This window comes from Macaca thibetana, chromosome 8, assembly GCF_024542745.1.
Source record: "Macaca thibetana thibetana isolate TM-01 chromosome 8, ASM2454274v1, whole genome shotgun sequence".
In the NCBI taxonomy this organism is placed as follows: domain Eukaryota; kingdom Metazoa; phylum Chordata; class Mammalia; order Primates; family Cercopithecidae; genus Macaca; species Macaca thibetana.
The window spans coordinates 112,377,974-112,403,452 of NC_065585.1; the positions used below are offsets into that span (position 1 = coordinate 112,377,974).

At 34.9% G+C, this 25,479-nt stretch overlaps 1 protein-coding gene across 14 annotated transcripts in view; it reads right to left on the reverse strand.

The window, feature by feature from the left end:
• WRN (WRN RecQ like helicase) overlaps positions 1 to 25,479 on the reverse strand; it is a 139,077-nt gene that overhangs the window by 51,617 nt on the left and 61,981 nt on the right. For all 14 annotated transcript variants that reach the window (XM_050802422.1, XM_050802423.1, XM_050802412.1 and 11 more), the window contains 5 exons: positions 23,609 to 23,691; positions 19,851 to 19,957; positions 10,184 to 10,371; positions 5,439 to 5,613; positions 1,579 to 1,760 (listed from right to left, as the gene is read on the reverse strand). In XM_050802422.1, coding sequence (XP_050658379.1) covers positions 1,579 to 1,760; positions 5,439 to 5,613; positions 10,184 to 10,371; positions 19,851 to 19,957; positions 23,609 to 23,691 — 735 coding nt within the window. The remainder of the gene's footprint in view (positions 1 to 1,578; positions 1,761 to 5,438; positions 5,614 to 10,183; positions 10,372 to 19,850; positions 19,958 to 23,608; positions 23,692 to 25,479) is intronic.

The window sequence follows — 25,479 nt, forward strand, 5'->3', positions numbered from 1 at the left end:
CCTCAGTACCTTTAACAAAATACACAAATAAAATCAGAACTGGTAGGAATCAACTTATGTTTGATATATTCCATATTTAATAGTAACATGCACAGCTGTGTTCTATCCCAATTATTTAAATTAGTTCATAAGAAGCTTGACAGATACAACTGTCTAAAGGAAAACAAGAATTGTTCTGTACAAAAAAAGGATAGTTTTGTCATCTTCTATATTAAGGAAAAGCTACTGACTACTCAGAAGGAAAACCTTAAAATTTGCATCAAACATTTTTACCTAATTAATTCCTATTCTTCTTTCAGATCTGAACCATCACTTCCACAAAGAAGCCTTATCTGAACTTTTTAACTTGGGAAATACCACACAACATTATATATTCTTACTACTCAATACAATTTCCCCTTCATAACACTTAACACAATTATAATTTTAAATATGTTGCATGATTCCTTTTTTAAAAACTTTTGATTGTTAACATTTTCAAACACAAAAGGAGAACAGTAAAATGAAGCCTATGTATCCATAGTTATGTGATTCTCTAAAGAACTACCATTCCCATTGTACTGAATTCTGTGGAAGCAGGTACTTTGCTTTTCTTTACTGTTATATCTCCCACACATAGCATAGTTCATGGAACACAGTGGACACTCAAAAACACATTGTTTAATAATGCATAAAAACAAAAACTGTACTGGGAGGCACTCTCTGATCATTTTACTAAAATAAGCTAATATGTCCATTCAAGATCTCAACGTATTCAGCTACACAAAGGTGTACTCTGAAAATACTTCATCAGCTTGGCAGCCCCACTGGTTACCATGTATAGGTTTTTCTCCTGAGATTCTTTTTCCTATGGATGAAGGAACAAAGTTGGTAAATGCTGCCCAGAAATCTTTTCAAGATAATGTTTTCCTTTACAATAAAAATGTCATAGAACTTAAGCGCCAACAAACTACTTGTTGAGTACTTAAGTAGCATGGCTCTCCTGTACTTAGATATTGAACACTTAATATTGATTTATGGCAGTCTAGCAGTACAGTGCAACACAATGATTCGCACACAGTCAAGGAGAACTGTTAATGGTCTCACGGAACTAACCAAGGAAACAAATAGTAACAAGAGTCAAACAGGGATTGAGAGAAGTCCTCTGGAATAATCACCACTGAAGCATGGGAAGAAAGAATCAGTAACAAAATCAGTGGTAGCTGAAGTAACTATGGCTGAAGACATGGCAACTTGACAGGATCTGAGAAGGGGAAAAGAACTTGTTCATTAATGCACAATGGTAGGAAAGTATTCCATAGGATCTCTGTTACAGGCCCAAGTATTGTCCTGATTTAGTTAATTCCTCACACTAAGGCATGCTGAAATTAGCTCATCTCCTCCAAGTGGCAACTCTTACCACAAATGTTCTTCCTCCATGTCCTCTGGATTTGGGGAGGTTTATTTTTTTCTTTTTTTTTTTTTACTTTAAATGCACTCACAAATTACTTGGAATACTGGAAATAGCCTCTAACACTTTCAAGGTTTATATGGAAAGAAAGAAATCTGCAAGAGTAAAAACAATAAATGCTTTTTTACCTATTTAAGTTAATGTCTGCAGGAGCCCAGAGGATATGACAAGAACTTTGAAGTCCATCACGACCAGCTCTACCAATCTCCTGATAATATGATTCCATTTCCTTAGGAGCACCGTAATGAATGACTTGGCGGATGTCAGCTTTATTAATGCCCATTCCAAAAGCTATGGTAGCTATGACACACTGAGAATAAATCACAACACAGTTTGACAAACATATTTAGTGGAATGAAAACCTTACATTTATACCTTTTTGGAAAAGTAATTTGTTCATTAACTTAAGTCCCTGGTACAAAATGGAATTTAATGTGATTTCGACTATCATTTATAGATTATCTACCTGCCTGATTTACAGATTAAGGACTGGTGACTAGAAATGAGGTTTCTGTTCACTCTCTATAAAAAATAATAAATAAAGTGGTTTATCTGAACTTCTATGAACACAAGACACAAAAGAGCCTCAAAATATTTATTGTATTAAAGAAAACTTTTGCATTATAACGAAGTTGCAAGTGTCCTTACCTGATTGCAGAGCATCTTAACATTCTCTAATATTAACCTAAGATGGAAGTTTCCCATTAAAGATGGTGGGATGAAACATGATGCATTATCTCTGCATCTTTAAGAGGGTAAAATTGATAGAATGTCTCATATCTATGAATATACTGAGGTAAATTTACACCTTTGTGGGAAATTTTAGGGAAGAATTAGTGAGAAGACATAGAAATTTTTTTCTTAGGTATTAACAATAAAAATACAAATAGATAAGAAAAAAATAGCCATAATATACTACATGGCTCAGGGATTATAAAAAGCATTTACAGAGTAATAATTATGTAAATCGTATACACTGATCTAGCCAAAATCATGATATAAACATATTAGGAGGAAAGGGGGTTAGAAATACATGGACAAGGTAAGAAAAAAGGGCAGTAAAGAATGTGAAAGAGAGCTAACCTTTCATCTTTCAGAGAGAGGAGTCGATAGATAATGCCTACAACTAACACACAAATAAACAAAAAATTAAATAGGAGCCATGTATGTAAACTATGGCACGATATAGTGGTAAAGTACCAAAAGAATCAGCTAAAAAGGTTGGGAGTTGGAAATAGAAGTGGGAAAGACATGAGGCCTTGAAGCTTTTCACTATAAGCACAGTAGACCTATTTGTATGCCATTTCATAAAGAAAGATTACATGCTAAGTGGACCAGGAATACGAAAGGAAGAAAAAAGAAGGAAAGAAGAAAAGAAAGGAGGGAGGAAAGGAGGAAATGCTGAATAAGTAAAAGAAAGTATGACAAACATGAGAAAAAAGTAAATATAGAAATGAGTATCATACTAAGTAAAAGCTCTGGCTGTATGAGACTCAGCAATTTTGTTATATTTAAGGGTCAATAAGCAACAAAATAATAATTCTAATTTTAATTATATAATATTATTTTTAGGTGAGATACACCTATTTTACAGACATGATTTTCAAACTATCCTTATAAACTCTCAGGTGTAAAGATATTTTATCAAATAATTTATTCACAACATCATTCCTAAAAAGAAAGGACTCAAGGCATCTTGAAAGGGGAAATTAAATACAAAAAGACACAAAACTAATAAAAGTGAGGAGTAAAAGTAAAAATGAATGGTTAAGACTAAAAACGCCTATCTGCATGCAAATGTGGTTGGAACTGGTTACAAAAATAAGAAAAGTATACTTTTTTCTAAAATTAGAAAATCTAAGATTCTAAGCATCACTCAGTCTAAGACATTAAGAGCTACGGGGGTCACCTCCACTTTTAGACCCACACTAAGGTATTATAGCAACTGTAAAAACACACCAAAGTGAACATCTAGAATTCTCTACATTATGCACTCAGTAGGTATTCAATTCTCGGTAGCAAGTAATCAATTGCAGGAACACCTGACCTTTCTAGATAGATGATGAAACGTATTTTCATCATCTTTACAAAGTGTTTGAGAACTTTCAATGCAAATATGAAGCTTCTGAATTCTTTATAACGGCCAAGTAGGAGTACATTGGGCCAGCTGTCAGATAAAACAGAGTATCTGATATCCACGTAGGGAGAAAAAAACAGTATCAATTTTTAAATTTTCGTAATGTGGAAAAAAATTTGTGGAATCCTGCCACAGAAAGGGAAAATACCATGACATATACACGCATGTACTCTTCCAGAAAATGATCACTGTGAAGTTTCCTAAGCCATTTTTCAAAGCACTAATGTTTTAATGAAGCTGTGTATTGGCAGGAAAATCAGGCGCATCCAACGAAGTCTCCTGTCACAACGTAACATGAATAAAGATTGTACTCTTTCATGTTCTGGGAGATGTTTTACTTTAAATGAATAATTACTAATACATTAAGATAGAAGAAACCATTGGTCAGTTAATGGCTTGAAGACTGATTAAGATTCAGTAGTAGCAATAGCAGCTAATAAATGTTATTTGACAATATTCAAGACACTGAAATAACAGAACAAAAATATAAACACTGAAGAATTTGGATAAAATTTCTATTCTAAACCGCTGTGAATGGTATTCCTATCTTTGGAAAGAAGGGAAAGAGAGACTAGATGCTTTCAGGCGGGTATGCATTACAGTATGACTATGTGTAGTGAACTTTAGAGACAGTGAACATGAACCATGCTTAAGCTTTTCAACAACATTAGCTAAGGGTGGATAACAACTAGATATCAGAAAGAGAGATGGATAGAGAGGAAATGGATGACCGGTGGGACAGAAAATGCGAGAGCTGACTTTAAATTCTTAACTTCAGGGGAAGGCTCTTACCCGGACTTATAGTGACAGAGTGAGGATTTCATGTTGACAGTGTCAAGTTGTTGACTTAAACCTACTCATGTGCCTTGAACTTAAATCCTCCCAAATAAATCCTCTATGACACCCACTGAGCCACTCCAGTCAGGACAGGAACTATAGAATTTCACAATAACTGCATCGATACCCTCTCCCTTCTTCAGTGTCTCTTCTTCAAATCAATCCAACTTATTGCTGCCAGTCTCATGTTTCTATAATCCCATTACCTTGTTTAAAAACACAGAGTAATACATCATGATAATCTTCAAATGATTCTTTGGCACTCCAAGGATTATAAGATCCCAATAGGCAGTGTCTTCAAGGTCTGGAGACTCTTGGACCTCCTTTTCCCTCAAATTAACTTCAGCCAGAGTTATTCTACTTTAATCTGTTTTACCTATTACATAAAATTGTATTTAAACTAAAAATTCTAAGGCTAAAGTAGTCAGGGAAAACTAACAGGTATATGATACTAAGCCCAGACTGCTTCTTTGCAAGTGTTAAAGCCATCTATAACCTGGCCAACCAACCCACTCAACTGTTCTCTCAAGTCTCCAACTGTTCCACCCTGCCTCTTTGTGCCATTCCTACCCCAATTCTGTTTCCCTCCAACCATTCCAAACCAGTCACAATTTCCTGAGCCCAGTATGTGTTCTCATATCAAAGTGTCTTTGCACCTGTTAGTCCTTCTTCCTGGAATTCTATGACCAATTCCTTTCCCCTCATCACCTACAGGTCTGGCATACTTAAAAACTTCTATTTACATGTTTGGACTCTAACTGATTTTTCCTGGATGGACCACCCCCATTACACAACTACCCTGACAGAGCTATTCCTCCCTCTTCTGTGCACCTAAGCACTAGGTACAGATTGCTATTTACACCAATCTGCAAGTTTGTTCTCCCACACTTATCAGAGGGACTGCTTTATGTTCAACACAAAGAAAGTATTCAATAAAGATCTGGTAAATAAACATTTGAGAAATATCTACTTCCACTATGAACAATGGAGAGCAATGATGATTGATCCTCATACCTGAATTTCATCTCTCACAAACCTATGATGAACGTCTTTCCTTCTGCTAAAACTCATGCCCGCATGGTATGTTTCACAGGATAGATTCAGTTTCCTAAGTTCAGCTGTAACTTGTTCTGTCATTTTTCTAGAAGGACAGTAGATGATTGTTGGACCTTCAAATTCCCAGTGGGAACTAAAGAAAAAGAAGAACAAAACAGCAAACATATATATTGTATATATGCTTCAGACCAGTTTGGGTTTTATCTTATTTAATTTTTCTACTTTCTAAAGAAAAGACTAAAGGAAGAAAGCCTATCAAAAATAATTATATATTTAAGTGCATGAAAATTTAAAACACTATAGAGAATCAAATGTCCAAATGAATGGTGTGAAGTCCCCAAAACTCACGTTTTGACAGTTTCAGTTCAAATTAAAGCTAAAACCAGAAGCAAATTTATTTGTTTTAGCTGAAACCTTGATAAAAACTTTTAAACAACAGACACAAATACTTTGGGGAATGCAAGGCACCAGATTAACAATTAGTCTGGTGAGAGTTTACAAAGAAGTATGCATAAAACTTGTTACAATGTTCTTATTCTCTCATGATAATAAAGTTGAGTTTCTAAATGTTTACTAAAGCAAGAGCTTTCTTATAATATTGAAAGATTGCATTTACAGTTCAAAGAAGTATTTACTAGTAATCTTGAGACTGAATGTTATAGAAAACATCTATTAGAATGTATTTTGTAGAAACTTGTGCTTCTTTATTAAAAGTGTAAACAATTTCCATAGAAGTATAAACAACTTAAAAGTTCAATTTCCATGGAATATTTTACTTAATGCCTAAAAATATTCATTTACATAGCTGCATTCATTTATGCTGACAATATAAAAAAGACTATAGTATTTTAGATTTAGGAAAAGTTATTTAATTTCAATTGCATATAACTTTTGATCCAATTTCAATTTTAGGATTCTAATTTACAAAAATATTTGCTTATTAGCCAAAAGATAAATGCAAACAAATATTTACTGCAACACTATAATAGTAAAAAGTAATCTAAATGTTCATCATTATCTATATTCATACGGTGAAATATTAAGCAAACATTTAAAAATTAAACATTAAAAAAATTGTAAAACCTTTAAGGACTATGGCAAAAGCCACTGAAAACTTAAGCAGAGGAAAAACGGCAATAATTTCACTACAAGAGTCATACTGAATAAACTGCTCAAATCTATTTTTGACAGCAACCGAATGGGCTTCAATATCAAAAATTCACAGTAAACTACTTAATGGAGTGAAAAAATACAAGTTTTTTTTAGTGTATAAAAATCTTATTTTAAGGCCGGGCACAGTGGCTCACACCTGTAATCCCAGCAATTTGGGATGCCAAGGCGGGTGAATCACCTGAGCTCAGAAGTTCAAGAACAGCCTGGCCAACATGGTGAAACCCTGTCTCTACTAAAAATACAAAAATTAGCAGGGCATGGTGTCATGCGCCTGTAATCCCAGCTACCCAGGAGGTCGAGGCAGGAGAATTGCTGGAACCCAGGAGGCAGAGGCTGCAGTGAGCCAAGTTCCCGCCACTGCATTCCAGCCTGGGCAACAGAGCAAGACTCCATGTCAAAAAAAAAAAAAAATCTTATTTTACAAACCTGTTTTCAAAGAAGAAAAAACTACTCACCAAAACCTAGATATTGTAATATCCTATATATTAAGACTTTAATTTAAGAAAAGGCAATATATTGAAATATAGTAAAGAGAGCAAAGATACTTTAAATGAAAAAAAAATTGCAGAAATAATGGATACAGTATGCAACTATTTCTGTATCAACTTAACAACAACAAAAAAACTACAACTGTATATATGCACAGCAGGAGAGTCAGAGAAAGGAAGTCTACATAACTAAATGCCAAAATACCAACAGTGATCACAACTGAGGAATGGAATTGGAAAATTGGAGTCCTTTTCAGTTTATATGCAAGTGTTGTTCAAATTGATATTGACTATATACCACTCTTTTTTAAAAAAGGTGGAAAATATGTAAAAATTTGAACTTATGTAACAGATAAATCAAAAGAGTAAAAATTCCTATTACAAAAGGAGTCATTACTTTGCCAAGTGATTTGGCTAAAGACTGTTATTTCCTCTTAATTTTCTGAGGGGAGAAAATTCTAATCTAATCTAACCACTAAATTATATGAGAGATTCATCTATCTCACTTAAATGTATTATGAATATATTATAATTAAGATTTTAACAAAATAGGGTTAGTTTAAGAAACACCTTAGCTCAATGGATTAAAAAAACATGAATACTGATAAACAAATTACAGGAATTTGGCAGAGTTAAAGTAAGGGAAGAAGATGGAAATAACAGACAATGTTCTGAAGCCTTAATTACCCTCTATCTCACTGCTCATTAAAAGGAAAGTTTCTGTTCACCTAAGATCTGTAGAAAGTGTTCTGACTCTCAATGGTTTCCGGCTGTCCAAAGTCTTCTTGGAGGATTAAAAATGGGTATAAAAATCTTTCTTGATCTGCTTCAAAAAAAATTTCATACTAAATATCAAGATCTTTGATAGTGTTGAATGTTACACTGAGTCTGCTCTTTATTTCCTAGTAAAGAGGTCCAGAAAGGTATTCCAGACTGAAGGATGTGTTCGCAGTCAACAATTTGTACGCAGACAATAATTTGTAAACTGTGCATTGAAAGAAAAGGAGCACCAGGGAGAGGGGATATCTTTGGAGAAATTATAATAGTCTGGGCTAAAGAGTAACAAAGACCTCAATTAGCAGAGTCAACATGAAAAACAGTGAGAAAGAAACATTTGCATAGGATATTATAAGAGGACCACGATGCCAGAAAAACAGAACAATATTACACACCAAAAAAGGTAAATCGCTTTAAAAAGGAGAGTGTTATTATAAGGGAAAGTGCCATAGAGACTGAACAGGATCAAAGATTAGGAGGAGATAATGATCTGACTGTGGAGACTAACCTAGGACAAATAGCCTTCTTCAAAAGAACTTTTCCTCTTTAGGATGAAAGGGAAGTGAAACATAATGAGTACTCACTTCAGAGAGCACTAGAACAGCCAGAACACTCAGAATATATTCAATCCATTCTTGTTTTATTTTGAATACAGGACAAGAAAGCCAGGAGCAAATCCTACATTTAAATTATTCCTTAAGGTCCTCAAGAATAACTCCAGGATTTTCTTAGCCTAGCATCAATCTTCCCTTTACAGGAAAACACCCATGATGTTCTTTAAACTCTATTTGTCTATGCTTGTTTTGTGTTTGTATTGGTAGAAGAAGTTTTTCTTGTTTTTCTTTTTTTTTTTTTTTGAGATGGGGTCTTGCTCTGTCACCCAGCCTGGAGTACAGTGATGTGATCTCAGCTCACTGCAGCCCCAACATCCTGGGCTCAAATGATCCTCCCACCTCAGCCTCCCAAATAGCTGGGACTACAGGCATACACCACCATGCCCAGCTAATTTTCATATTTTTTGTAGAGACAGGGATTCACCCTGTTGCCCAGGCTGGTCTCAAACTCCTGGTCTCAAGTGATCCTCCCACGTCTGCCTCCCAAAGTGCTGGGATTATGGGTGTGACACACCATGACTGGACAAGAAGCATTTATTTTAATGTTTAAAATTATAAACTGGCCGGGTGCAGTAACCAACAACTGTAATTCCAGCACTCTGGGAGGCCAACACAGGTGGATCACTTGAGGTCAGGAGTTTGAGATCAGCCTGGACACCATGGTGAAACCCCGTCTCCACTAAAAAATACAAAAATTAGCCTGGCATGGTGGCGCACACCTGCAATTTCAGCTACTTGGGAGACTGAGGCAGGAGAATAGCTTGAACTCAGGAGGTGGAGGTTGTAGTGAGTCGGGATTGCGCCACTGCATTCAACCTGAGTGACAGAGAAAGACGCTGTCTCAAATAGTAAATAAAGGCTCATAAAAAGTAAAATAAACGCTTTTGAAAATTTCTTAACATACATATTTAAAATGCCTTTAAACAAAATAAACAGAAAAAAAGTACTAATGTCAGTTTCCTCATCAGTAAAATGAAAATAATAGGTAACTTACTGATGAGTAGTTATAGGGATTAAATTAGATCATTTATATAAAGCGCCTACAATAGTCCTTGGAACACAATACAGGCTCCAATGTGTTTGTAAGATAACCTTTTCCAAGCTCCTTAAGACTGAAGTCATGTAATTAGTAAACTAGGCAGAATTCAGATGAAAGAGTCATTTTATGTTTGCTTGTTTACTTGTCAATCATTAAGAGTATATGTCCTAGCCAGGCATGGTGGTGCGAGCCTGTAGTTCCAGCTACTTGGGAGACTGAGGCAGGAGGACTGCTTGAACCCAGGAGTTTGAGGCTGCAGTGGGTTGTGATCACACCACTGCACTCCAGCCTGGACGACAGTGAGACCTTGTCTCTATAAATAAATAAATAAAAATTTTAAAAACAAAAATAAACAGTATTCGCCCTGTTTAAGCAACAGAATGGGGTATTAAGATATTAGAAGAATTAGTTTCTGCTTTTAAAAATAGACTATTCTCAACCACTGAGTTGATTATATAACATCATGCTTGACTTGAACCAAAACTAAGTGGAATTTGAAATACGTTAAATATGCATTAGAAGAAAACTGTAAAATACATAACTTGTTAAAAAAAAAAAAAAAAAAAAAAAAAGGAAATCATTACCAAAATTCATCAACCATTAAATCCTTACCTTGTTGTTTTGACAAGAAATGGCTGCAGATCCTGAAGGATATTCCCCGTTTTTCGCCTAACTTCTAAATACAGGTTTGGTCGATCAAAACCAGTACAGATGATCTGAGGATTTCTCAGATTTAAGCAACGTACAATGTCTTCCCGGATTGAAGAAGTTGCAGTGGCAGTAAGTGCAACAATTGGAACCTGAATGATGTAAAACTGTTATTTTAAAAAGGAAAGAGCCCACTCATTCCCGACATGTGTATTGCTTTCTTACAAAGAGACTGGTAGGACAACAGTCAGAAGTACAATGTCAAAGACGCAACTGTAAAATTTTTTGTAAAGAAAAAAATCTCCCTACTAACTTGTTTCTCAGGCTCCTGGATACAATATTTACTTTTTAAAAATCAGAAATCATTTAAATAAAACATTAAATCCATGAGGTTTCCAAATGCAATTTACCTTGTCTTATTAAATTAAGCCTACCTATTAGCTATCTACTTCTCCATTTATTATTTTTTAACATTTATTACATTTGAAATGGTGCTGATATAAGCAGGAAGTAAATTATGCCTTATATTTGATTAATGGATAATTACAAATTATAAACTCTCACTGAAAATCTAACTACATAAAGCAATGGTCTTTTTTTTTTTTTTTGGCCTCCTATTTTAAATATATAGGTTTATGTCTTCACAAATCTAGAAGCAAAGCTCCAATGACCCAGATAACCTCTCTTCAGTGGTACTGAGATAATCAATAACATACTATATATAGGAAATATGTATAAATGAAACATGTATGATTAATTGATTGCTAGCAAAGACTTCTTGACTGGATTAGCAGACAGAGCAGGACACTCAGCAGTTATCAGGAAAAACACGAATATGTCATCTTCCAGAAATCCCCTAAAACTAGATCTCATATTTTTATCCTATTATAGGAAATTACATGTAACTATGGTATTGTTTCATAATCAGAAAAAGTGGACTGTCTTACAGCTGTTTCTAAATTATCAGCTATTCTATCACCAAGAATATAACTTTCTTAAAAATATTCTTTTTGGCTCATGACAGATACAGGAAACAATATTCTCATAAAATAGCTCTTCAGATGCACTGCATCTATTTTACAAACCAACTATCACAATTATCTTGTATATAAGTGGAAATGTATGTGCAATTTACCAATTTGCAAAGAAGCAATTCTAGAATATGACTCAAAATTAAAACAAGATCACTTTATTAAAAATTATAAACTACTTTTTCAATCACTATAACTTTACTGAAATAAAAACTCAATCTCCAAACTCACATTAAAAAAAAAATCAATTAAGTTTGAGAGTAGGTTTTTTCAAATTAAAAAAATTAAATCAAAACGAATGTGACAAGGTAATTAGCATCATTTTTGTATTCTTTATCCTTAAATTTTGTGACACTATTTGAAAAGGCAACCCCAAAATTAATTTCATTGGTTTGTGGCTTAAAATCAGATTGTTCTCTGAATTTACAGTGCCTGCCTAGCAACTTAAAGAGGAACAAGCTAATCTATAAAGAGGTTGGTTTCTCTAATCAACCCCCAACATGGGTGTATTCGTGTTAACACACAGGTTTTAACAAATATAAGACTGAAACTAAGGGAAGTTTAAAAATTAGAGGTTCTTAGAACATGCACATTCTCACTCTCATAGTAAAGCACTTTCACCAGTTTAAGTGTTTTGGTCAAATAATTTATATAAATGCACTAATAAAATACTTGTTTAATTGCATATTAAAAACAGTGATTTTCAGGATACAGTCCATAAGAAAAGAGGGTTGGGTTTGTTTCTAAGCAATATAATGTATAAGTGGGCAGGTAATATATTTATGAAAATGAGGAAGTAAGCATGAAACATGACGTATCTTTAAGAAGTTAACAGAAAAACCAGGCAAAACAATGGCACCACAGTGGAAAAAATCTGTTTTGGAATCAGATTGTTTGAGTTGAAATCCTGTTTTTGCCACTTACTAGATGTGAGATTTTTGAGCTCTTTATTTAACTCTCTAAGCTTCAGTTTCCTCATCTATAAAATGGCTACAATAACAGTGCCATCTCATAAAGTTATGAATATCAAGTGAGATAAAACATGCAAAGTGCTGTAATGCATCAAATATAGTAAGCGCTCAAAAAGTTTCAACTTTTACAAATATTGTCATTAAAATAAAAAAAAAGAATTCTATATAAGAACTTCAGAGACATGAGTACTACTCCCCGATTTGCAACTGACATTTGCAAGGGCTGCTCTTTCAGCAAAAAAAAAAAAAAAAATGAGATGGAGAGGGCTGTATGATGTGTTAGACCCATCTTGCTACCAGAAATTCCCTATTCCAGCAATCTGATAACGGTGAAAATCACTATAAATTTACTCTTTTGCCTCAACATTCTAGAAAGATATAGCTCAGAATGTTGCTTCTAGAATTAGAAAATAAAGTAATAGAATATATTAAAAATTAATGATAAACTTCCACTTCAGCAATGAATAGGACCTTTTCTCTTGTAAGTATGTGGCATTTTATGACATTTAAAATATATAAACTAGAGTGAAGCTTAAAAACAACACACAGTCAGGCTATGAGAAGGGTGACAATACATCCTCATTTGCCGGGACATTCCCAGTTTATGCCTGCAGTCATGGCATAATTATTAACAGCTTGAACTCTTTAATTTTCAGAAGCAAACTATTTCGGGTAATAAATTATACTGTCACTTAGTTCTTAACTCACAAAATGTATTCTTTAAGTTGACAGGTCTTAATTTCTTTTTAACAGGCAGCAAGTTTTGCTAAATCAAACAACCAAATATAAATTAATCTTCCTAAATTTATAGTAACAGATTTATGACTATAAATTTAGGAAGATCTTAGACATATACTTCAATAGTGTAGTCCCCACAGATTGAGAAAAGTTTAAGTATTCCACCTGCTTCTAAATTCAGGTCATGTTGCTAATTCTAACTTTGTACTCCATAACATCACACATACTTCATTCATTCACGCACTCATTCTAAATAGTTACTGAGTACCTACTATGTGCTGATCTTTGTAATAGGTACTGGGGAGAAAGTAACAGAAAAACCCCACATGTCTCATGGACTTCACAGTTCCTCTTACCTGAAATGTAAATAGCTTTAAGACTGATGCAAAGCTTTCTGCCTGCCTGTTCTTTCTCAACACCCACTTTGTCTGATTCCCTCCAAATAGGAATCTTTGTGCCAAACAGCTTAGTCATCTCTGCTGTTTTTGAACTTATTGAAATAATATGGTGTGAAACATTCTAGGTTTATAGTAGTTATCCTAGTATAACTGGAATCAGAAGAAGAAAAAAAGCACCAAGAACAGTGAAAAAAAATGATAGTGCTATAACCACCAGGTGGCATGTCTCACCATTTAGCTAATAAAGAGGGTTCTTGAAAACACCAGGGGAAAAAGGTTTTCTCAGCCATTGCTCGGCCAACACGCTCCCTGCACTGGAGGCCCAACAGAAGGAACGTGCTTTATTAATCCTCCCAAGACATGAAAATGATCCAATGACATCCATGGCCAGACATAATACAAGATTTAATTCAAGCTAAAAAATGTTTAAGAACTGTATAAAATATTTAAAACTCCTTTAACACAATCCTTCTAGAATCAAAGGCCTAGGAAAGGATTACAAAAAGTAATCTTCCTAGTTTCCAAAAGCTTATTTTAAACCATTCTAAATTAATGGAAATCAGTCCTCCAGGTGCACTGTGCCTAGCAACTTTCACCACAGAAATCCCTTCTAAACATGTACTACTAACACTGTTCATCTTTTTGTATTATTTGTACCACTTCATAATACCATATTTTGTTTGGTACTATTACTTCTACTGTTATAGGTATGAATCTAGACTCCTTTACTGAACTATGAGCTACTTGAGGGCAGAAATTACATTTTATGCCTCTTTCAAATCATTTGCTTGTATGGTGTAGCTATTTATGGCCCAACTCTATACTGCCCACTACCTGTTTTGGAAAGTCACTTTACTAATTCTCAGCTTTCTCATCAGAATTCATTCATTCATTCACCCCGTTATATATTGAGCACCTCCTATAAGCCAGGTATTGTTCTAGATTTTATAAACCAACAGTCAAAAACTCCTCCCTACAAAGAATATTCCAGTGAAGAAGAACTCACAGAAAATTAACAAAATATAACACAATAAGTTAAACAGTGATAGTGCTATTTTTAAAAAAGCAAAGGTTCAGGAGTAATGTTGAATGATGGGGGAGGGGGAACTAATCTGATATTTCAAATATGGCAGCCCAGAAGGCCTAAATGCAAAACATCTGAGAGAAGTAGGGGAGAACATCACACAGATAATGTGGGGGAAACGTATTCAGGGAAAGGAAACAGCAGGCACAAAGCCCAGGCGCTGGAGCATGCCTGGAATGTCCAAAGAAAAACAAAGAGGGTGATGTGGCTGAATCCGGTGAATGAGGAGACAAGGAGGAGAGAATGAGGTCAGAGGGAAAATGGAAGGGGCTTTTGCCTTTATTTAGAGGGAAATGGCATGCTACTAGGTGGTTCTGAGCAGAAGACATGATCTATCTGACTTCATTTTTAAAGTATCACTCTGGACACTGTGTTGAAACAGAATGAGGGATGGGAAGAGTGAACGCAGGAGGCTCTAAGGAGATGGTGGCTTTTACCTGGGGAATGACAGGGATCGAGAGAGAAATGATTTAATCCTGCATATATTCTGAAGACCTCACGAGATTTCCTTACTGTTTAAATAAACAGTGGAGTGTGAGAAAAAGAGAAAAAATTGAGGAAAATTCCAAAATTTTGGCCAATGGAGTTGCTGTTAAACAAGATGGAGAAGAGTGAGGAAAGAGCAGATCTGGAGTGCTACGCAGAAGTCACTTAGGAAGAGGTTAAGTTTGAGACACCTTTTGGTCATCTCACCAGAGGCATGTTGAGTAGTTACATAGATGTGTGCCTGTGTGTACACACATATATGTACATATATTCTACTAAATAGCTAAAATGAACAAATAGTGACAACACCAAATGCTGGCAAAGAGGCAAAAACAACTGGATCACTCATATACTGCTGACATCAGTCTATGATGGAGATAAAAATTTGGGAGTTCTCAGCATAGGCTTGGTATTTAAAACTGCAGGCTGGGCGTGGTGGCTCACATCTGTAATCCCAGCACTTTGGAAGGCCAAGGCAAGTGGATCACCTGAGGTCAGGAGTTCGAGACCAGCCTGGCCACTATGGTGAAACACCATCTCTACTAAAAATACAAAAATTAGCTGGGCATGGTGGTGCCTGCCTGTAATCCCAGCTACTCGGGAGGCTGAGGCAGGAGAATCACTCGAACCCTAGAGGCAGAGGTTGCAGTGAGCTGAGATCACGCCATTGCACTCCAGCCTGGGCAACAAGAGTGAAACTCTATGTCAAAAATAAATAAATAAATAAAATAAAATAAAATTGTATATTAGGTGAAATGACCAAGAAAATGAGTACAAAGGTAGGTCCAAAGACTAAGGTTTCTGGAAGGCCAACATTAAAAGGGCAGGGAGATGAGAAGAAACAGGAGACTGAGAATAAAGAGACAGTAAGGAAAGAAGAAATCCAGGAGTGTGTGCTGTCCTATGTGACTACTGAAGAATTATTTCAAGAAGTAGTATGAAGATTTTAATAGTTACCTTGTTGAACCATGATACAAAAATCTGACCCAAGGTCAGCCACATCACTGGAGCTCAATTCACATGGCTTGATTTTCCCTCAATATAAACTTGCTAACTAGTATATTTAATTTCTTTTTGGTTTGTTCTGTTTTAATATCTGCTCCAACTAAACTCTGTGAGATAAGCTAACAAAAGACACTATTTTTGAGATTCCTCTCAATTTGCTATCTATAAGCAAGATTAATGAGCAATGAAATTGAACTAGACAATCTACCAAAAGAATAACAAACAATTTCTAACACAGTTTACTCACAAAACTGGGAAATCCTGGGCTCAGAAGGCACCACTGCCTCACTACTACCAAGAAAACTTAAACATAAGTCAACTTTATTTATTCATTCAAAATTAATATAACAGGCTAGAGAACCAAGAAATAGACCTAGACAAATACACCCAAATGACTTGCAACATAGGGGCAAATGCAATTTAACAAGGGAAGGGCAGCCTGTTCAACAAAGGGTCTGCAGTAATTTAACATCTATTGGGAAAACAATGAACCTTGACTTAAACCTCACATCTTATACAAAATTTAACTCAAAATGGATCACAGACCTAAAACATAAAACTGTAACAATTTTAGGAAAGAACCATAGGAGAAAATCTTCAGGATCTAGGGCTAGGTGAAGAGCACAATCCATAAACGAAAAAATGATAAACTGGATTTCACTAAAATGTAAAATATGTACTCTGTGAAAGACATGATAAAAAGAATGAAAAGACAAGCTACAAAATGAAAGAAATATTTGAAACCACGTATCTGACCAAGGACTCGTTTCTACAATGTAGTTTTTAAACTCTTAAAACTCAACAGAAAAAAACAAGCACTCCAATTATATAAGGAATTTCACCGGAGGCAAATTAGCATATGAAAAGACATTCAACATCATTAGCCACGAGAGAAATGCAAATTAAAAGTGAGATACCACTCAACACCTATCAAAATGGCTAAAATAAAAAACAGTTGCAACAACAAACAGTGGCAAGGATAACTAGATCATTCACACACTGCTGACAGGAATGTAAAATGCTATAGGCACTTTGGAAAACAGTTTGGCAATTCCTCAAAAACTAAAAATACACTCCTGGCCATTTATCCCAGAGAAATGAAAACTTTTATATTTTCAGGTTGTTTAGCCATTCACCTATTGAAGAACTTTTGAGATACACACAAATGTTCATAGCATCTTTATTCATAATAGTCAAAAACTGGAAAACAACCCAAAAGTTCTTCAACAGGTGAACAGTTAAACTGTAGTACAACCACACCATGGAATACTCTGTAATAATAAAAAGGAACAGACTTCCGAAAAACAGTCACGTGGTACTTAATGGCATTTCTGTCAATGACAGACCACATGTAGAACAGTGGTCCCATAAGATTATAATGAAGCTGAAAAATTCCTATCACCAGGTGATGTCATAGCCGCCATAATGTCTTAGCACAAGGCACTGCTCACATTTGTAGTGATGCTGCTATCAATAAACCTACTGTCCTGCCAGTCATTAAAAAGTATTGCACATACAATTATGTACAGTATATAACTTGATGAATAATAAACAAGTATGTTACTGGTTCACATATTTACCTATACCCTTTTCCATTATTTTAGAGTATACTCCTTCTACATATTCATTTTCTAAAGTCAACTGTAAAACAGCCTCAAGCAGGTCCTTCAGGAGGTATCTAGGAGAAGGCATTGTTATCACAGATGACAGCTCCACGAGTGTTACTGCCCCTAAAGAACTTCCAGTGGGACAAGATGTGGAGGTGGAAGACAGCAATACTGATGATCCTGACCCTGTGTAGGTCTAGGCTGATATGTGTGTTTGTATTTTAGTTTTTAACAAAAAAGTTTAAAAAATAAAAATAAAATTTTAAAATAAAGGCTTATGGAATGCATTAATCAAGGAAGAAAAAATTTTGTAGAGCCGTACAATGTGTTTATGTTTTAATCGAAGAGTTATTACAAGAGTCCAAAGTCAAAAAGTGTTTTAGGTTTATGAATCAAAATTACAGTAAGTTGAGATTAATTTATTATTAAAGGAAGAAAATTTTTAAAGAAAAATTTAAAATAAATTTAGTGTAGACTAAGTGTACAATATGTATAAAGCCTACAGTAGTGTAGAGTAATGTCCTAGGCCTTCACATTCACTCACCACTCACTCACTCACTCAGAGCAACTTCCAATCCTACAAGCTCCATTTGCAGGAAGCACCCTATACAGGTATACCATCTTTTATCTTTTATACTGTATTTTTACTGTGCCTTTTCTACATTAGATATGTTTAGATACACAAATACTTACCATTGTATTACAATTGCCTGCAGTATTCATTACAGTAACATGCTGGATAGGTTTACAGCCTAGGAGCAATAGGCTCTACCATACAGCCTAGGTATGCAGTAAGCTTTATCATGCAAGTTTGTGTAAGTGCATGTTCAGATAACCACGAAATGTCCTAAGAACACATTTCTCAGAACATATCCCTGTTGTTAAGCAACACATGACCACAAACAACTTGAATGGATCTCAAGGTAATTATGTTGAGTGAAAAAAACTAATTCCAAAAGGTGACAAATTGCATGATTCCATGTATATAACATTCTTGAAATAAAATTTTAGAGAGTGAGACCAGATTTGTGGTTGCCAGTGGCTAGCGCCAGGGGTGGGAAGAACAGCTCCAGGGAGCTTTGTGGTAAGGGAACATTTGGTATCCTGACTGCAGTGGTAGTTACACAAATGTACATGAGATTAAACTGTATAGAACAATACACACACCATGCAAAAGAATACTTACAAAACTGGAGAAATAAGAATAAACTGTAGATACTGTACAAATGTCATATTCCTAGTTTTGATACTGTACTATAGTCATGCAAGATGATACTGTTCAGGAAACTGGGTGAAAGGTACATAGGACCTCTCTATACGTTTTTTTTTTGTTTTTGTTTTACAACTTCTTGTGAATTTACAATTTTCAAAATAAAAAATAAAACAGTGCTAGTACTGTGGGTTTTTAAACCATTCATGTAAATATGCCAATCATGTAGAATATTCATGTAAAAATTTGTTTTGTTTTGTTTTTTGGAGACAGAGTTTCACTCTTGTCGCCCAGGCTGGAGTGCAATGGCACGATCTTGGCTCACTGCAACCTCCGCCTCCTGAGTTGAAGCGGTTCTCCTGCTTCAGCCTCCCGAGTAGCTGGGATTACAGGCACCTGCCACCACGCCCAGATAATTTTTGTATTTTTAGTAGAGACAGGGTTTCACCACGTTGACCAGGCTGGCTTCGAACTCCTGACCTCAGGTGATCCGCCCACCTTGGCCTCCCAAAGTGCTGGGATTACAGGCGTGAGTCCCGGCGCCTGGTCAAAATTTGCTATTTTTTATAATAGGGAAGAAAGGGAAATTCTAATACTGAAATCTTTAATAAAATCTCTGTAGAATAGTTCAAACTTTAGGTTTTCAATGTGATACAATAAGGGGTAACCGGGATTTCACAGCATCCTAGAGTAAAAGGATATATGGATGAAAGATCACTGAGAAGACATTTGGACAAATATGGCCCACAGCCTGTTTTGTTATGGCCCACCAGTGAAAAATGTAACCCTTTACATTTTTAAAGGTTTACTAAAAGAAAAAAGAAAGAGAGAGAGGAATATGTGATACAGACTACATGTGGCCTATAAAGCTTGAAATATTTATTACCTGGTCCTTTCAGAAAAGGTTTGTCAAGTCTTGTTCTACTGTATTCCTCAACAGATTATATGCCAACTTCAGAATTTTTTTAAAAATATTTCTCTTTTCACATTATCCATTTGCTCTTTTATAGCGAAGTCTCCAGCTTTTTTACCACTCCCCAATCCTGAATGCTCTCCTTAGTAAGAACGTAATTTCGAGACATCAGACTTGGCAAAGCTTACCATTGGGAGTGCTGTCTTTAGGGAGCCCAACTTCCTGAATGAATTCCTAAAATCATGCCCCCACTCAGAAATACAGTGAGCCTCATCCACAGCAATGAGTGTGATACCTATAAAAAAGAAAAACACGTAAAGGAAAACATAAAGCTTAAAAGGAAAAAATAAACTCATCTACATCTCCGAAGGAGAACAAATAACCAAAATCAAAGTATTTGGTTCCTATAAAAACAGAAGCATAAATACCATCATATTAAGACAAAAAATCATTATTGGAAATAGGAAGAGGGGAGATATATGAATAAAAGGCTTAAGAATTTTAAAAGGAAATATTTATGTATTAATCCAAAGAAGACATTTATTGGATCTCAGCTTTCATCACTATTCCTTGGAGAGATGAATTGCTTACTGCGACTTTGTCTCCAAAACTATCCACCTGCATTTCTCTTTGGTAATACCTTCAATTTTGTCTCATGCATTAGCTATTAAAAGAGATAAAAAGAGCCAGCAAATTTCTACTGAAATTAACTGCATTGCCACACATCATATTGCAAAGAGTCCTCTGAAATGCCAGTATCAGAGCACAGGAGGACAGCCACATTTTCTAATGTAAAATGGTATGGGAAGAGCTAAATCACATGATGTACAAAGTAGGTAAGAAGAAACGTAATTTGTTCTTTCTTCCTGTAGAAGCCTCTCTGCTCTGCCCCCACACCAGACACACACACTGAAGCAGAATCAACAGTGTGTTGTAATGCATGTCAGAACAATGTCTTCAGATTTTTCAAAGTAGTAACAGTCGTGCTTTTGCCCTCAATTAACAAATTGATACATAAGAATAAGTTTTTCCTTCAATGAGTATGATCATTCTTTGATACTTCTCTGAGCATTAATAATGTTCAGACACTAAGAGGAGGATGATTAAAAAGCTCTAAAGTCAGACTGCCCAGATGCAGAACTTGGCTCCACCACCTGTCATGTGTATTACCTTAAGCAAGTTACTTAAGCTTTCCAAGTCTCAGTCCTCTCACAAGTAAAATGTGGACAATAATAGTACCTAACATTTTCTAGATGCTCTAAAGATTAAATTATATCATTCACATAAAATGCTAAAATAGGGCCTGGCACACACACAGAAAAATTGCTACTACTCCTATTATGGTTAATAAATATCTATTATTATCCAAACACTTTTCTAGCAATAAAAAGACTAATAAAATACAATCCATGACCTGAGGAGTTCACAATTCTAAAAGAGGAGACAGACATGCAAATAAACAATTACAATTCATTGACATTACAAGTTACAACAGTCTTAAGACAGTGTGGAGGAGAAAGAAAGCCAAAAAAAAAAAAACCTACTAAACATAGGGGCAAAGTCAGTTATTTGTATCAAAATTCTCTGGGTACTACTGAGTGGCTGGAAAAAATTCAATATTATCACTATAATTATTTTGGCTTTTGAAACTAAACCTGAGTGACTGATGGATTTTTCCCTCCTTCCTTCCTTCCTTCCTCCCTTCATTCCTTCTCTCTCTCTTTCTTTCGTAAGTAGGACTATAACAGGTACCATGCTTAGCTCATTTTTTTTTTCAGAGATGGGGTCTCACACTGTTGCCCAGGCTGGTCTCGAACTCCTGGGTGGAAGCAATACTCCTACTTCAGCTCAGATTTTAAATTAAATAGGTTGAAACAGAGATGATGGTCTCTTTTACTTTAAAACTTTCCTTTTTTTAAAAGCTTTAGTTACAGGTTTGACAAAGTAGCTTTTAATGGAGCTAAACCTTATCCTTCAAAATCAGTTTAGACAAGCTTTTGCCAACATTCACTTAAGTTAAAAGTCTGGTTGGTAAGGAGTCTCCCTATAAAACTATGTTTGCTCTTTCTGTTAAAAATCCAGACTACTTAAGTAATTTAACATTTACTGAAAAATGAGGAATCTGATTAGCTAAATGTCAGACTGCTGTACAAATAACATCCTGCGTATGTTCATTTTTGCAAGCATTGTACAATTTCCCGCAACAAAAGGCAAAGGAAAATATTTCAAAAATAATTTTTATTTAATTTATCCCTTTTTATTCAACACTGAGTCAACCAGAGAACATTTTCATCCATCATAAGCAAAGTACACTGCTCTAATAATTGCAGTGTTCAAAATTCACCCATTACAAAAAAATAAAAATAGAGTTTTAACTACTTGTCAAAAGTATTAAGTATTTGTTTAAATACTTAAGCTTATTATTCATTTAACACTATCACAGAAACAAGGCAAACAGTAAAAACGTACCCAGACCACTATAGACATAGACCCTAGCTTTTGCAATACAACCATGAAATTTATATATAGGGTAGTTATTCTTAATTCAAAGTGAAATATTCACAAGAACTTCACACAACCTAATAGGAAACATATCAAATTAATTGTCCATTAAAGGCAAAAAATATAGTATGTCAATAAGGGAGTTTAGGAGCTCATAAATGTACTCGTTGCTAATATATTTAATGAAATGTTAATTGCTGCCCTCATTCTGTTGTTGGTTTTAACACATACCAAAAAAGATACAAGTTTGTTTTCACTATATTGTTGGAAAAATTATCAAATGCTTTCCTACAGTTATATGAAAGTAACCGTTAAACGAGACGTTGCAATTTGAAAACCTAACCTATCTGGAATTATTTCAATACATAATTATATAACAAGATCATATGATATTGAAAAATTAAATTTGGTTAGGTCAACTGAAAGTGTGAAATAGGGGCATTTGCAAGAGGAGCCATGATTGCAATTCTTGGATAGTTGAGCCTAACCACCAAGAAGAAAAAAAAATTCTTTTTTGAGGCATGGTCTCGCTCTGTTGCCCAGGATGGAGTGCAGTAGTGTAATCTCGGCTCACCACAGCCTCCATCTCCCAGGCTCAAACAATCCCCCTACCTCAGCGTCCCAAGTAGCTTGGACTACAGGCATGCACCACCAGGCTCGGCCAATTTTTTAAAAAATTCTTTGTAGAGACGAGGTCTCACTATACTGAGGCTTGAAATATTTTTAAGAACAAAAAAAAGTGCTATCAGCTTTTGACTAATTCTATATTTACACTTTCTAGGAAATAAACTCTGACTTATCCAAGTTTTTGGTTTTTGTAATAAATCAAACTCACTAGTGGCAACTAATCAAAGGTACTGTGGTTTCCAACCCTGGCTATACATCAGAATCACCTGTGAGAAGCCACCAATGCCAGGTGCCACCCCACGCCTGTTAAATCAGAATTTTCAAGGTTGGGGGTTGGTTACCTACATTTTTTTTAAGTTTGAAAAGTGATTCTTATGAACAAAGAGAGTACAAAACCACTACATTGACTTAATTTAGATACAGAACATGAAAAATAAGTAAATTAAAATTTCATAGAACCTAGGATTCAACATTCATTCAACAATATGTTTAAGTGCCTATGTGCCAAGCACACTGCATTGGGGAAACATAAATTTTAAGAAGTGGTATTTTTCCCTTGAAAAGTGTATAGCCTAGCAGAAGAAAACAGATATATAAACAGGTAATTATGCTAACAGAGCCTAATTTCTGTAGCAAAAGGAATTATAGAGTATCATGGGATAAGATAGGTGAAACGCCCAATTAGAGAGTCAGATTTCCTGGAGGAAGTAATGTTTGAAATAAATTTTAACAGAAGTGAAATCCAGTGTCCATCCATAGGTTTAACTTTAAAGATTAACTCAGTAAGTATTTACAAAGATCTTTCTTTACCACTTACCAATATCAGCCTCGAGTTGCTGGAGTAGGCCTATGTTACCTGAACAGTATTCTGGAGTTATGTATACAATCCGGTATTTGCCTCTGCAAAAACAAACAAAACAAAAAGAAAAAAAAAAAAAAAGAAAGGAAACATATTAACAATAAAGAAAACAATCATCTCAAGGAATTACAACTTAAAATCAAAATACCTGATGAATGTTTAAATACTTTATGTCACGAAAATCTAAAAGATGGCTATATACATACAGAGAATGCTTACCTCTTCAGAGAGAAAAATGAGGATGACTCACTAAAGACTACATATAAAAAGAAAGCCCTATTGCATTTTCCAAACCCAATTCCAGTCTCTTCCTAAGGGCTGGCTAATTTCTTTTAAGTGGGATCTATGAGACATTCCTTTATCCTTAATACAAAATTCAATATACATTTATGCTAGCTTGAGTTAATTTCTATTCTGGGTAGACAGAATCCTAATTAAGACACTGTTTGTAATAAGGCTAGGTCTGGGGCAAAATATTTACAGAGTCTGTGCTCCATTCTATGAAATGAAGACCTAGATCAAGCCAAATGTAATGAAACTTAATTTTCTATATGAAAAGACTTTAAAAGCATTCACCTGTCCATTCAACAGATGTTTAAGTGTCTACTGTGCGCTAGGCACTGTGCTTTCACAAGGAATCAAATATTAACAAAACAGATATGCCTTTACCTTTATGAAATTAACATTGTATTCTAATTAACATAGGAAACAGTATAAAGAATAAGGTCTGATGTCAAACTGCCCAGTTCTACTTCTTACAAGGTAAGTGATGTTAGCCAAGTTACTTTAGCATGCCCAGTTTCTTTGGTATAAAATAGTGACAATAATTACCAAGACAGCTATTGTTTCGATATCTAGATTCAAGGTAAACGCAATCAAAATCCCAGCAGGCATTTTGGTTGAAAAGGTGATGCTGACATGCTCACAGAAATACAAAGGACATAGAATAGCCAGAAAAACTCTGAAAGAAAAGAACAAAGCTAGAGGCCTTGCACTATCTGATTTCCAGGTTTATTATAAAGCTACAGTAATCAAGACACCAATCAAGACAGACATAGATCCACCACAGAATAGAGAGTGCAGCAAATGACCCACATATATGCAGTCAATTTATTTTTGACAAAGGTACAAAGTCAATTCAGTGTAAAAGCATAGTCTTTTTTAAAAATGGAGCTGGAACAATAGGTGAAAAATATATAAACTGTAATCAATATCTCCTACAATAGACAACATTTACTAAAAATTAATCATAAATCTAAATGTAAAACTTAAAACTATAAAACTTTTAGGAGAAAATACAAAAGCAAATCTTTGTAACCTTGGGTCAAAACACTAAAAGCAAAAATCCCTAAAAGAACAAATCGACAAACTGGACTTTATCAAAATGAAAAACGGCTGCTCTTCAAAAGAACTGTGTGGAAAGTATGAAAAGTCATAAACTAGGAGAAAATGTTTTTAAAGCATATATCAAATAAAGAATTTATATTCAGAATATAGAAATGACTATCAAAACTTAATAAGTAAAAAGAATAAGCAGAAGATTTGAACAGACACTTCCTCAAAGAAGATATACAGATGGCCAGTAAGTGTATGAAAATATGTTCAATATAATTTCATTAGGGAAAAGCAAACTAAAAATAAAATGAGATACTATTAGAATGGCTTAAATTAAAGATCAGCTAGACTAAGTGATGGCAAGGATGGGGAGGAACTGGACCTCTCATACACTGCTGGTGGGAACATCCCATGATACAATCACTCTCAAAAGCTTGGTAGTTTCTTAAACAAAGAATTAGCATATAGTCTAGTAATTCCACTCTTAGGCATAT